Genomic DNA, 14607 nt, shown 5'->3' with positions numbered 1-14607 from the left:
TTCAGGGAAACATTCATCTCCGAGGAGAAGAGTGAAAATGTCTAGTGTGTGTCTGAGAGGTCTGTTTTCTGCTGACTCTGCTGCAGCAGTGACAGGAGAGCTGAGGCACACAACTCTAAAAGCTCTTTACATAAATCAATGGCTCATTCCCAAACCGCACGCCCATCAATAAACAGATGTTAGGGATGCCACCTAGCGGCCAGATTAATTACAGCACAATTAACAGCTGGAGTGTCCATTTTACCTTCCACTAGATTATTTCCAAAACAATTATTCCACTGCAATGCATGAGCAAAAGTATTATTTAGGAATATATGTGAGTGTGAGTGTTGCCATGGTGATATGTGTGAATATTTCAGGTCAATCTGAAAAATGTATTCATTTCGGATCCAGGCCGTGGGTTTTTGAAGTTTTGAGGGGGACTGATGAAAGCTTGGAGGTGTGTTTGAAGTGCGCAGAGCAGCTGGCTTTGTGTTTGTGGACTCCTCCCGTTGTGTGATGAAGTTCAGATGCGCGTCGTTGTTCCGTACGCGCGTCACAGAGGAGCTTCCCGACGCGAGGGGAGGATGGAGAGATTTGTGGATCACGACCATGGGAGGCTTTGAATGACATTATACCTTCGACAACCATCGTTATTCTACTTTTTTTCTGGATCTGTTTTCATCCTTTGTGTGAGCGCGGACCCAGCTGCTGTGGATTCTGAGACCCAGCTCCGTCGTTCTCGTCTGCCTCCCAGTTGAACAGCTTCCTGGGCTGCGCGGGGTCGGACTCTGTCGGTTATGGTGTAGTTTACTCGGACGAGGCTTTGTGTGTTCTTTTTTTTTTTGTTTGTTTGTTTTTCTTGTTTTTGTTTTTGTTTTTTTGAACCAGGAGATGTTGGCATGGCCGCCTCGGGAGCACATAAGTGTCCGAAGAGTGACAAGTTGGACGAGGCGCAGGCTTTGGCCAAGAGCTGCGCGGGGAGACCAGACTTCCTGCCTTGTGATGGGCTCTCCATCTGCGCTACGCACAGCCACGGGAAGTGCTTCAAGCTGCACTGGTGCTGCCACTTGGGCTGGTGTCACTGTAAGTTTGTTTTTAGACGGGTTTTAATAGCTGTCAGCATTACCACGAATTTATCCCACTGGCTCCATGTTGCCAAAATCCGCTGGATGGTTTGGTTACCTTGGCCATGTTAAAGCGTAAGACCGAGACTGTTCATCGACAAATTAAAAAGAGCAAAATCCAGCAGATTATGACCTGGATATTGATTACCTGTTAGGAAAAAAAAGCTACAATGTGACATAGTATCAGAGGTTATGTAAATGTTCAGAGGGAACATTTGCTGCCCCAGTGATGGTTTGTCCGTTTTCCCCTAAAACTTCTAAATGTTATTTTGACACACTTCCCTATTTGTTCCAGTAATATCGAGTTCAGGCCTACAATCATTACATCCATCATCAGAGTCAAAGCTTCAAATAGACCCCCTGGTATGAATAGTTTATGGGCTTTAAACAATGGAGGCTGAAAAATTCATAAGCAGGGAAACTGATGATTTCAGAGTTTACCAGAAATTATGTGTTTTTTTTTTTTTTTTTAACCTGTTTTGTAAACTGTGTTTAATATTAACACTCAGCCCCTTCACTACATAAAGTTCAGGTCAGGCTGTGGAAACCTAAAGCAGGTTCCCTCAGTACAGTCCTCCACTAATTATATTGTTTCAATCTTTATCTGTCAGCCTTAATGCAATGTTAAAAGTGAAAGTACGAATAAATGTCATTACGGTGATTTTAGATGATTTGTTTTTTTCTAGATGCATGAATCTAAAAGACAAACTGTGAGTCTAGAAGCATTTAGGTGAGCAAAACACAAGAATGACTTCATCGATTTTTATATCCTCATGTTGCTCAGTTTGCTTTGTCTCGAGCTTCTATTATGAGTAGGCCTGTGGCTTATGGTCTATAGATGTTCCTGGTTAGGATCTGCCTGTCTTAACGTCTTATCACACTTTAAATGAGAATCTGCACACACATCCACACATCCTAAATATGAGAGCACAGATGTATATTTTCCAAAAGATCAAAAGAATTGCACACACACACTCACACAAAGCACTGAGTCCACCATCATCCTTCCTTTACTTCTCCATTAGTGGAAATATTTCATGACGTGCATGTTGACAGAATCATCACTTTCATTTCTGCTTCAAAGGGTAAATCTTGTGACATCCTGCTGTCAACACATCCCATGAAAAGAACGTTAGAATGACAGTGTTACGAACAAGTAAAGTACTGTCTGCGGAGCTAAAGACTACAGCTTTTTTTTTTTTGTTTTTCTCTGTGGCACGAGCTTTCAAGTCACATTTCTTTATTGCATCGAACATGGACACTAGTTTATTTGGAGCCAGTCTGATGCATGGCCTCGTGGGTGCTGTAAACACTCATTAGAGGGCACCAAATGTGTATAAATCTAAAAATAGTGGTAATTCTATGTGTTTGGTGTTTATAGTGCTGCATTTATTCTTGTTTGTGTAACATTTAATAAAAACTATTTATCACCGCTGTTTTAGGAAATTTAGGAAGTATGTTTTCTTCCAATTAACATAATGACTCAAGTCTAAATTTACAACCTCAGTAGGAAGGAATGGGTTCTGGGCCAGACAGCGCAGAGATATCAGAAGGCACTTACAGTTCATCTGTCAGTGCATACTGTATATTTGGCTTTGGTCCTGGGATTTGTTGACATTCAGAAAAATGTAGTGCCATTGTTATCCTTTGAGTTGGGCAAAAATATCACATTTTCAACAGTCAGACAAAACCAGCTGCTACTCCTCAGTCAAAGGCCACATTTTAGTACGTTATTAGCTAAACTAGTGTTATAGTATAATATCATTTATATTGACTATTAAATTGACTATTGGTGCAGCACTGGGTTGGAGCTCCACTTAAACGTGCACTATTTTCTTTTCACTCTGAGATGTGTCAGTGGCATTTTTAACACCCTTGTACCTCAGACACTTTCTCTCCATTTGAACCTTTCTCAACCCGACACTTTGACACCACCACGGAATCCCAATAGCTCTCCTGAACCTGACAGGATGTCCGTCTATTTGTGCTGCCCTAATTTATCCCAATCGCTGGCTGCCCTGAAAATCCTCAGATCAGTGTAAAACACAATCAACATCCACTCTTCACTCTGACTGCACCAGTCAGTCAGGGTTTATTTTGTGCAACTGCAGAAGTCACATTGTAATCTTTGCCATGTAATCACCAGATTTAGATTCCTGACTCCATCCAGAATGAGCCAAGTGATTTGAAATATTTGATGTGGCAGAGAAATTATACATTTTTTTTCCCCAGTGTTTATTATGAGCCACATTCTGGATTTATGATTCCCTGTAAAGCTGGCACAGTGTTACATCATTTATAAACATTTAGACTGGTCCCTCTTATTTTTGCTTTGAAATACTCATTGCCATAACTGAAAAGGTGCGGCACAATAGACATGGAGCCCTTTGTACCCATTATTTATATCAGACTTGTTATTCTATAGAAGAACGGGGCAGCAGCAGCATAATGGAGCTTCTCACCTTCGCATCTCTTTCTGCTGTAATTCACAGGGTCCCCTCACATGCACCACAGTGAGAATAAACCAGCTTAGACTGCTGAATCAGGCAGAATCAGGGCACCCAGAGAGAAAAGTATTGCAGCGTGCTTCTGCTCGGCTCACACCCTTTTCATTCTAGTGCATGATAACGCCGGGTGCAAAAGAGTGACACGTTGTTACGGCCTTATCTCGTCACGGTTTTATTTTGAATGTGCCTGTGACTGTCGCCTGGAGTATAAACTTGTTTGGAAGCTGATAATTGTGCATTCACCACAGGGAGCCTTGCCAGCCTGCCTTTTTAATTACATTTTTAATAGGTTTCCAGGCAAACAAATATAAAAGGTCACTTGGCTCAGCATTTAAATTCTCAAACACAAATTATTTTCATTTTCTTACATGTGGAAAAGTATAGGATGATTACACTTGGCTTAAACCCTGGCTCCCCCTGTTTCCTACGTGCCGTTGCAAACCAAACATCTTCAGAGCATTGGTTTCTGTATACAGCCGACACAAATCATCTTTGTAGGCTACGGCATCAACGTTGCGTTGTTGCTGCTTTGTTTTGTCTTCCAGTAGTTTCCATTTTGTTGTAGCTCTGTTGAAACCTTTGGCAGAGAAAATAGGGAACACTGGAATTGAATGTAGGTGGAGGCAGTGTTCCCAGCTGGTGACAACATCAGTCCAAGCCTCTCATTAGTGGTAATTAGCTGTATTTAGTGTCACTGCCAATATGTCATGTCTGATGAGAGATTTTGCTCACAGCAGCACCAGAACCACCTGGTCTGAATGTTTTTCTCTCTCTTTTTATCCTCTGCTAACTGATTACAATTACCAGGCAGAGCAATGAATTACTCATTAAGAAAATCTAACAACGTCTAATGACGCCTGAACAGTCTTGTCAGTTTGCTTGTACTCTGCCAGCTCTAATTTTGGAGATTGGAACTTGTACTTCTGTTGTAGATACAAGATGGGGAGGAATCTTTCTGCTAGAGTGTATCTGCAGTCTCATGTGTCACAGCACGCAGCCATAGCTTGCAACTAATTTCTAAAGGGAAATATGGAGGCTTATTGGATAAAGCTCTGACCTATCGATTGATTTCATGACCATTTCAGAATTTACCGCATTTCTGAATCATAAAAGGCTTCACCTATTATTAAAGGATCAATATATTGTTTGCACACGCCTGAGGGGATGTTGTTTGATTGATTGTTCGTGTTTGGGAACCAGAGTGCTTTGACCAATTTAACTGCTGAACACTGGAAACAGAGCAGCACCAAAACAAAGGTTCGGCAGTTTTGCTTTTATATTTTAAAGGACTTTATAAGTCTCCCATAGTGCAATGACACATTTGTTGTGTTACTATCCCTGCACCACAGCTCAGCACGTTATTTCATAAATGAGAAGAGGTTATGTCTCAAATTATCTGAACGTTAGAATGCATATTTATACAGAGAAAAGCTTTTCAAGAAACTGAGTTTGAATTTTAGTTAGAATTGATTTGAATTAAATCCACATAGCCAAATACAGCAAACACTATTACTTTTTTATTCACCAATTTTCTATTTTCTCTTATGGTATTAAATCCAAATGTTTGTTTGTTTGTTTTTTCAGAATCTTTGTTGTTATGATTATATGTGACTCACAACCTTTCCTTATTTGCCATATCTGATCAGTAGAGTCAATAAATAACCTAAAGACATTATATTAAGATCAGGTTTGAAGAATCGAAGCCTATTCTTGACAAGACCTGAATTTTACCAGTTTTCCAAGTCAGTGTTTGTTTACATGTTTTGAAGGAGTACTAATTCATATGTGGTGTCATTTGAGTCAGCATTGGTTGGGACTGAGGACAGCTAGTTTGAAAATATGTTGAAAGTTGTAAAAGCCACCTCTATAGCCCACTTCTCATTTATGCTTGAGGGTAGTGACTCAAAGCTATGTTAACCATTACTAGCCTAAAATTAGCATTATGGGTAATGAAGGCACTGGGTTTTGACAAGAAAGAAGAATGTGTAAATGCTTTATTAATTTTTTTTTTTTATGTTTTGTTTTACATTCTGAGTTCAACAGTGTTTTAAAACTACACTGCTAAATCACTGGGGTACTGTTTTAAGGACCAGCGTCATCTATGCACGGGAAAATCGGACCTGAACGTGGCTCTTACTAAACATTAGATTTCAAACAGGACCTCAGGAACTCCCTCTGCCTCTGGAGCCATAAAAAAGGAAACAGGAAAGGAGTTTCACATGATTCTGGGTCAGATGATCCATTGGCTGAAACCTGAAACTTATGTTGTTGCCTCAGCTGCAGCCCCTTTGTTGGACAGATATAAAAAGAATGTGCAGCAGATGTTTTAACTTCCTATCAGCTGTAGATGAATAAGAAGTTTTCTAAAGAAAAAAAAAACATGCTGCTTGAATGAGCATATTGCATTTGGACTTTCCGTCTGCACACAGAGACTGCTAGCTCGACTCATGTGCAAAGAAAAAAAATCAAATCAAATGAGGGGGTAGTTTATGACTCAGTCTCTACTGAGGCTTTGATACAAACTGATATTAAATAACATAATCTTTGAGAAGCTCGGGCTCATTCATCTGAACTACACGTTCAGCTTGTTGACAGCGAATATCAGTCAGTATTTTCCTTGTAGTTGAAGTCTGTATGGAGACAGTAGAGTTGAAATTTGGGCAGCTCCACGAACGAGGGTGAAACACTCATGGGCTACATGCTGCATTATTCAGAGAGACTATCTCCTGTATTAAACCAGGCTGCACAGACGTCAGTCAGCCGAACACCCAGGAGAGACGAGGCATGCAAGATGCAGAGGAGTGGTAGTGGAGGCGATGGAGCTCCTCGTTCCTCCTCCGCTCTACCCCCTCCTCTAGAGCGCAGTCTGTAGCTTCCTGTAGGAATGAGCTGCCTGGTTTCCTGTTTTCTCATTAACCTCTTGATCTTTTGATTCTCACTGTGAATGTCTTTTCAAAGCATCTTTTGGCTGTGAATGGTATTCTCTGTCTCCAACATTTTAATAAAGATCCAATATATAGTAGATGTTTTTTCAAGATGTTTGGACATCTGTCTCTGTGTTTCCACTAGCAAACTTCCTTCACTAACTGTATAAGTTGGGGAGTCATCTCCACTGCTTTTAACTGCAGAAATCCTGCATTCATAATTAAATTTTTGTAATGAAGAGCTGTAATTTCCTTTTTGATGTATTCAGCAGCCTCATTTATATTCCCTTTCGTTACTGATCTCCTACATCTCCCAAGTGAACTTGTAGCTTTTAGTGGCATTTAATGCAAATGTAATGAAAGGCTTTCCAGCCATTCTCCTCATTCAGAGAGCAACATGTACTGTGGTTGCTTATTTTTGTGGTCTATAGAGACTGCATGGCTCCTGTTAGTGGAAAACACTGCGTCTGTGTTTCCTCTGCAGTTGATTGGTCTCAGTGTGATTGTAGGTGTAAAGTGGTGAGTCTATGGAGGAGCTCCTAGTGTTTGATTCTGCAGGACTGACTCGGAGACCTGACAGGTAGTGGTGATGCTTCAGAGGGTTGATTTTTGTAGTTATTGTTTTTCATTCTGTCAGTCCCCATTGTAGCAAAACTAGACATGTTTTGACACCATGCTGACTATGTTTGGCAAGTTATCTTTAGCAACAAGAAAATACACTGGAAAACAGAAATAAGGGTGAGAAATCGAAGGTATATCACCAGTAGCTATTTTTTACTATTTCCAGGTGGGCATAACCTACCTTCACTAACAACAAGCTAGTGCTAACAATTATTTTCTTATTAGCAAATACAACAAGCCCAAATGCTGCTAACAAATGATTCTGCTAACAAAGTCTGATTCAAAGCAGATTATCACACTATCATCTAATCCCATTTACATCCCTTGCTGGTGTTGTAGATACCTAAAAAATACTAAATGCAGAACTGTGCAGAGGTTTTATACACTTTAGATGTTTTAGATTCTTATCACACAACACCATCAGGTGTCTGATTGATCCCAAGTTCATTGTGCAGGACAACAAGCCCATAAAGAACCCACTAGAGTTCATGAAGAACTACTTTTTTAGAGGCAAGAAGAACCAGGATTCTTGCAGCAGATGGTCTGACCCCCACAGAGCCCTGATCTCAGCAGTACAGAGTCAGTCTGGGATCACATGAAGAGACAGAAACACTTGGATAGCCTGAATCTACAGAAGAACTGCAGCAGCTTCTCCAAGATGCTGCAAAGTACCAGGAGAAACTGTGTGCAGGTCAAACTAAAGAGAACTGCTGCTGCAAATACTGATGAGATTTAGGTTTTCTTCCCTTTACTGCACTTTGTATGAAGTTAATTGATTCATGAAAAACTGTTTATGTAGTTTATATTGTTTATTTATTTATTTTGTTTGAGTAATAATGTTATAAAAACTACAGGACCTAGATGATTTAGGAACCTCTGTCACATATGATGTATTTTAAAAGATATATATCTTCGGTTGGAAGTAATGTGCTTGGGGCTGAGTGGTATAGACGGGGTAGGAAAGTCAGAAAACATTGAGACATGGAATAAAATATTGTTGGTTTTGGGCTTCCTATGGAATTTGTTGACAACAGAAAAAATGAGGAATATTTTCAGCATTAGAGTTGGCTAAATGTCTTCATTGTGGTAAATTTGGGTGGTTTTTTTTGTGTCTTTGTGAAGACATTAGGTTCTTGTTAGTATGGAAATACACACAGGGCAGAGGCGCAGCGAGCAGAGGCCGCCTAACAACTGACATTGTCATGCAAGAGCTTTAGCACTGGGAAACACAGACGGGTAGAGTGCAACTGAATATCAATAAAGCTGCACAGACAGTGTTCGCTGCCTGTCAGTTACAGATGGTTTCAGTTCTCTGTGAACAGCCTGAACAGTATAAAAATCACACTTCTATATTTACTCATACTCATCTGTCTAGCATTGCTGAGTTTTTTGTTTGTTTGTTTGTTTGTTTGGGGGGAGTAGTTCTTCTCCTGGTCAACCAACTCTTAGAATCAGGAATTCAAAATTGAGAGTTTTCTTCTGAAGAAACAAAGGGTAGTTTTAAATTCAGTCAAACTCAACCAGTGTTTATTGTCGCCATCCTTAAAGCTTAAACACTGTTTCCCTGTTTCCTTTTTCATGAAACATTTGCAAAGGCAATTTTTAAATGTTTTAAATGTTACTTTTTAAAATCCTGCATCCATGTGTACTAGCTTCCAGTCTTCTTCCTCTCTGCCTTTCTTGGCACATTGCTACAGTTCGTTACTGCCACAGAGGAACAGTGACAACCCAGTGGCAAAAATGTAAATCTTGTCACATTCATACTTTTTCATGAGCATGATAGAAAAAAATGGGGACCAAGTTGTATATATAATAATATACGTTATACCTCCATAGCAGTAGTAGGAGTTAAAAAAAATCAGCAGGGTTCATTTAAGGGAAGGTATGTGAGAGCAATAATATGCTATATAATAGAAGCATTTCCAGATAGAATAGCGTTTTTAATAATCTAAACTCAGGGTATCTTAGAGCATGCAGAGCCAGGTAATAAAAACATGGCTGTGTTTTGCTTCACATGAAGGTTCTGCTCTCTTCTTTTTTGCCAGACTAAGTGAGATTAATCTCACACATAACGCACTGTCCTCCTGGGGATCACGGAAACAGTGATATTTCCAGCTAAGTGCAAACTAATTCTTTATTCTGCAGACACCTTGTAAAGCCTCAGACAGCCTGTGTTCTTTGTGCAACTGAGGACAGCCAGTGTTGGCGTAGTGCTGGCCTCATATACCTATCTGTTTTGTTGTCTGCCTATGCATCTGTCTGTCCCCCAGTATTGCTCTGAGTATATGAAACTCCAGATGGATGAATGCAATTAGATGTAATATGCTGGAAACTAAATGTCAACACATTGCCCTCTACAGCTTTAGCTCCCATTTGTTGCCGCTACCTTGTCGGTTTGAATGGGCTTGTCTCATTCTGAACACGGACCATTGAGTTTCTCTCATTAAACAGAGGACGGTTACTATCCCCCCCCCCTTGTCTGTGACATTAGCTCCTGCGTTTTGTTCTGTGCGTTCAGTCACAGCATCTTTTAGTCTCTGCACATGGATAATAAATAATTAATTTTCAGTAATGAGGTGGTCATGCAAATTTTGATAAAACTGTTTGATGACTGTGTTGCTGAGTTGGGTAAAATAAATCTTTTGTGTGCCAAAGAAAAAATGTCCTGTCAGTATTACAACACCAGTTTGTCCATTCAGCAATGCAAAACAGACCCACGCCTCTGTACTTCGAAGTAGTTTTAGCCTCACCTGGGGAAAAGAGCTTGATTAAATGGAGCACCCTGCCTGTGAAACAAACGAGAAGAACACAAGTGAGACAAAGTTATGCGTAGGCCTGTCATCTTCTGTAATTTCTTCTTGTCTAGGAAGTTAGTTAAACATGTATCTGAGCTTTACTGTTTAGGCAGCTGGGCTCAGAGTTGGAGGCAGTCAGCTGTGAACACAATGAGTAAAATTTTGGGGCTGTCATTTTGCACCGCACCACTAGAAGAGTTGCTAAAAGGTGAAGCATAAATCACGTAGGAGGTGTTGTCAATTTGTATATGAATTTAGGCTTTCTCTAGGACAGATGCATTCTTTTGTGGATTTATGTGATACTGTATGGTACATTACATTCTAATTTGGTGTGTTAGTAATCCAGGTGTAGGCCAGCACCACATCATGATTTTTGAGCTGCAAATGTTGTTGTATGACCTTAATCCTATATGCCATTTCATCATTTTTGAATTAGGTATTGCATCACTCTTGAAGGATCAAAAATGATTGCTGCACTGCCCTGGATACTCTGAAATGTAAACTATGTTTCACTCTGACTTTCAGCTCCACCTCCGATGGTGGTGGCACGATAGGTATTTTTGCCTTTGGCAGCACAAACCTCTGTGATGTGAGAATTAAAACCCCCCCCCCCCCCCCCCCCCACCCCCCCAAAGAAAGGCCAGATGATTGATTATCACAGACACCCCGCATGCTCCCAGTCCACATTTTACCATGTTGAAAAATTGTACTTGGCTGAGACTGACTGAAAACACACCTTTATACAGCTGTACTGTGATTATTATGTTGATAAATGCTATAACTGAAGAACCAAGCGTGGCTTTATATGATGGGAAAGGGCTCTCATTTAATTTGATATATTTATTTATAATTCCCCCGGTGCCATCAGATATTCTTTTATGTTTTATAGCAAGAGAAAAGAGAGAGATTCTACAGAGAGAGATACATTAATGCTCATAAATACCTTTCAGTATATATATATATATGTGTGTGTGTGTGTGTATCTGGTAAGAGATACCAGAACTGTTACCAGAGTACTAAATTATAAATTGGATTTTTATGTCTGTTTAACGTGAGGATTATTCATATGAATTGCAATATTCAGACTGCTTATAAACGCTGCTACTGGGATCCCTGCCAAATGTTTTCACATGATGCTGTTTGTATTTACTATTTCATTTATACATTTCATCTTATATTATTGGTGCTTTGAAGCAGTAAAATCAGTCTTTAAATCAAACATTGGCATGGCCAGTGACATCACTGACGTGACCATACAGCTCATGAATCATATAATAAATATAATACATGAAGCGTTCAGCCAACAGGGAACATTATCAGTCATTTAGCATTGTGTTTCTGCCCACCTCAATTGTAATTTCATACTCGATCACCTTTTAACTCCTGATGGAAATGTCTGGCTCTTTAGCTGCCACATGCTTCAGTGTGTTCACCAGCTAGTCACTAATTTTGGCTGTCTGCTGTCTAGTGCTGAGCAGGTAAAGTACAGTTTGAATCAGAGCTGCAGACAAGAGTGTTGAGAGAGAACAGACAAGGTGATAATCAATAAGATGAAAAGATGCTCAAATGCTCTTTCTAAAGTGAACTACAGAGTTGGGTGATCATTTTTGCAGATTCGTCTTTATGAGTGAGTTTTCACATATAAATAGTCATTTGATTTATTGTTAATTTCACTTTAAAATGTGACATGTGATTCTGCCCAGTTTGATGTTTTCTTATTAAGTAACTTCTAAACAACCAAACTTATGTGTTTTTTTGTCTCCTTCTTTAAGGTAAGTATGTGTACCAGCCCATGACCAATGTGTGCCAGCTGCCCAGCACAACTGTGCCACCTGTCGACTCTGAGTATAGTAACACCATCGATCTGTCTGTCTCATTGGCTGAACGCTTCCTGAAGCTGGCCCCAAGCTTCAAGTCCCCGCCTCACCTGGAGTCGCCTAAGTACTGCGTCATTGCGGATCTGTTCGTGGACGACTACATTGTTAAACGTATCAACGGGAAGATGTGCTACGTGCAGCGCCCCCCGCCTCCTTTACCAGAACCACCTCAGCCTCCCACCCCTCCCCCACCTGCTCCAGCTACACATCAGATGCCCCAAAGTCAGCCTCGGCAGCCGGTTAAGCCCATGCTGCCAGCACAACATACACCTGCACCTGTGCAGCCAGTCCAGCAGGTGTACAGTGAACACAAACACCCCTCCCCTCTGGATAAGATAAAAGGCCCTAAAATGGACCACTGCTCCTCTCCATCCAGCTCAGAGGACTCTGGCATCAACGCGCTTGGCCTGCACTACCTGGAGTCCTGCGAGGAGGAGAGTGAGGAAGAGGAGGAGGATGAGTTGAGCACAGATGGGAACTCCAGCCCCAGCAGCCTCTGGGACCAAGACGACTGTTCTGTGCTGTCTCCCTCCAAGTCTATGATAGAGATCATCGAAAAGATTGAAACAACTGTGTAACTGACATGACATCGACATGGACACCAGTTATGAGGGAGCGTCATTTACAGAGCAGAATCCTATTACTGAGAATAAGACTATTTTACATGGACCAACAGAAAACAACTCCACTCGCTAACACTTCATCAAAACTTTTGCCTAATCACTGTAAGTTGAGTTTGAGTTTCCATGGGTGTCCAAGGACTGTACGCCTGCACTCACAAACGACTTCCGTCCCCATCCCCTGCAAGGAGTGAGTTTCTAGAACTTATTAGCCTACAATAAAGGAGAAAAAGAAAGCACAAGAATATAAAGCACACGCACAGTGGACCAAATAGACCCCTTGTACATGTAAATTATATGGTGGAAAATACAAAAAAAAAAGGAAAGTTAAAAAAAAAAAAAGAGACATTTCTCCTTAGGTATGTATTACCAGAGTTGAATTATATATGAAGAGAGGTGGTATAAGTGATGATAATAATCAGTTTGATCATTCTTAGTAGTCTGGCAGACAGACTTTATTCTAATTCAACACTCAAGTGGAATATAAGCATGCCATTTCTTGTTCCCTGGTCAGTGGCTCCACCCACACGCGTTAGTAAATCCAACACATCAGCATAATGAGCACAAGGCCAGCTACCCCTCATGGGCGCAGCAGCCTCTTAACCCATTCATTACTAAGTTCTGAGCTGCAGGGACAACTCTGCTTTTATCACATTAATAAAAATTAAAAAAAACTTCTGGCCAACGGTTTTGTGTCTGCACTTTACCGACAGCACCACAAGAAGCAGGTGGGTAGGTCAGTGTTCGACAATCAAGGATTACACAGAAGCACATACCTATGACGCACCTGCCAGTGAGGACCAAGGATACGCTTACACCTTTTAAACAATTATCAGATATTAATACACTGGTTTGATCACCCATTCTGCTCAAGCTGAACTGAACTGCGGTCCTGTTTAAGGTTAAATGGGGTGTTCAGTCAAACATGACCTGCACTGACCTCTATTAGTGGCCAAGAAATTAAACAGCATGAACGTGTCTCTGGCACAGCAAGTGACATTATTAGGGGTCACGTTGTCACAGCAGAGACTAGTAAAACAACTAATAAGAAGGAAATGTATCTAATATACACATATAAACTTATATAATTATAAGACTGCATTGTTACCTGCTTTTTGGGCTTGAGAGTGAAACGTCTTGTCACGCTGACTGGAAGAGGAGTCTGGGAAAAGTGCTCAGACTAGGTTAGACTTCATGTCACAGTTATTTTGTGGTAGGTTGCTTAATACACCTACAAAAGTATATGACAGTATGGCGTAGGATGCTGAATAGCTTTTTTTGTGTGTGATGGACAAGATGTAAGAAATACACTCAAATATAAAATTAGAGAGTTAGCCCATTAATAGTCAGTCAGTTAGTCAAATGAAGCAGAGCTAGGCTTTTTCTTTTGTTTTTTTATTTAAAGAGTTATTTCTTGGAGAGATGGCAACAGAAATCACAAAAATGTTCACAAATATGTACAAGCACTAGATGTTAAAAAAAAGAAGAGTTTGCATGACTGCATTCATTTGCAGAAGTCCCTTGTGTCAAAAATCAATTTAACAAATTTGTGACTGAGTGAGTGTTCAAGAGAGCCGACAAATCCTGGCTCTCTTCAAATTCAAAGAAAACGTTTTTATTCAGGGACAGCCCTTGATATAACACTGAACACAGTCCCTCTTAATGCAGTTTAAAACATGTCTTATGTTCTTATTATTGTTATATTATTTTCATATGAATAAATATTAATAAAACTCACCTTTTTCTCCTTTGATTTGTCTGTTGTAGCCAGACCTTTTCCACAGAAAGGAAGTTTTAATTTATTTTGAAATGCACTCAGTCTTCCTCACCAGACGAATGCCCTGCAGAGTTTCGGTGGAAGAACAACGTAAAGTGAGAGGCACACTAAAATTGAGTCATTACTTTAGCTGTGGTTTTTTTGTCTCTGCTGAAATGTCTTGAGGGATGTTCTTTGTTTTCGAATCTCACATTCTCTCCTTTGTAACCTTTACCCACTTGTGCTGCGCTGGTGTAGTGAATTTATTTTGAAGAGAAAAACTAAACCTGAGTTTGCAGTTTGCAGGGGAAGAGTTAGGACTGAAGACCAATGAAGGATGGCCTGTGCCTCAGTTTTAGTATTGTATACAGGTATTTATAAGAAATGCAATGCCGGTTAGA

At 40.3% G+C, this 14607-nt stretch overlaps 1 protein-coding gene across 1 annotated transcript; it reads left to right on the top strand.

The window, feature by feature from the left end:
• Positions 1-241: 241 nt before the first annotated feature.
• On the top strand, positions 242-14188 carry zgc:162707 (UPF0524 protein C3orf70 homolog B). The gene is made up of 2 exons (XM_026296152.2): positions 242-1065; positions 11726-14188. The coding sequence occupies exons 1-2, from the start codon at positions 882-884 to the stop codon at positions 12406-12408; spliced, it is 867 nt and encodes a 288-aa protein (XP_026151937.1). The 5' UTR covers positions 242-881; the 3' UTR covers positions 12409-14188.
• Positions 14189-14607: the final 419 nt, after the last annotated feature.

The sequence above is a fragment of the Mastacembelus armatus genome, chromosome 21 (assembly GCF_900324485.2).
Source record: "Mastacembelus armatus chromosome 21, fMasArm1.2, whole genome shotgun sequence".
Lineage (NCBI taxonomy): Eukaryota > Metazoa > Chordata > Actinopteri > Synbranchiformes > Mastacembelidae > Mastacembelus > Mastacembelus armatus.
This window is presented reverse-complemented; position numbering and strand designations above follow the sequence as displayed.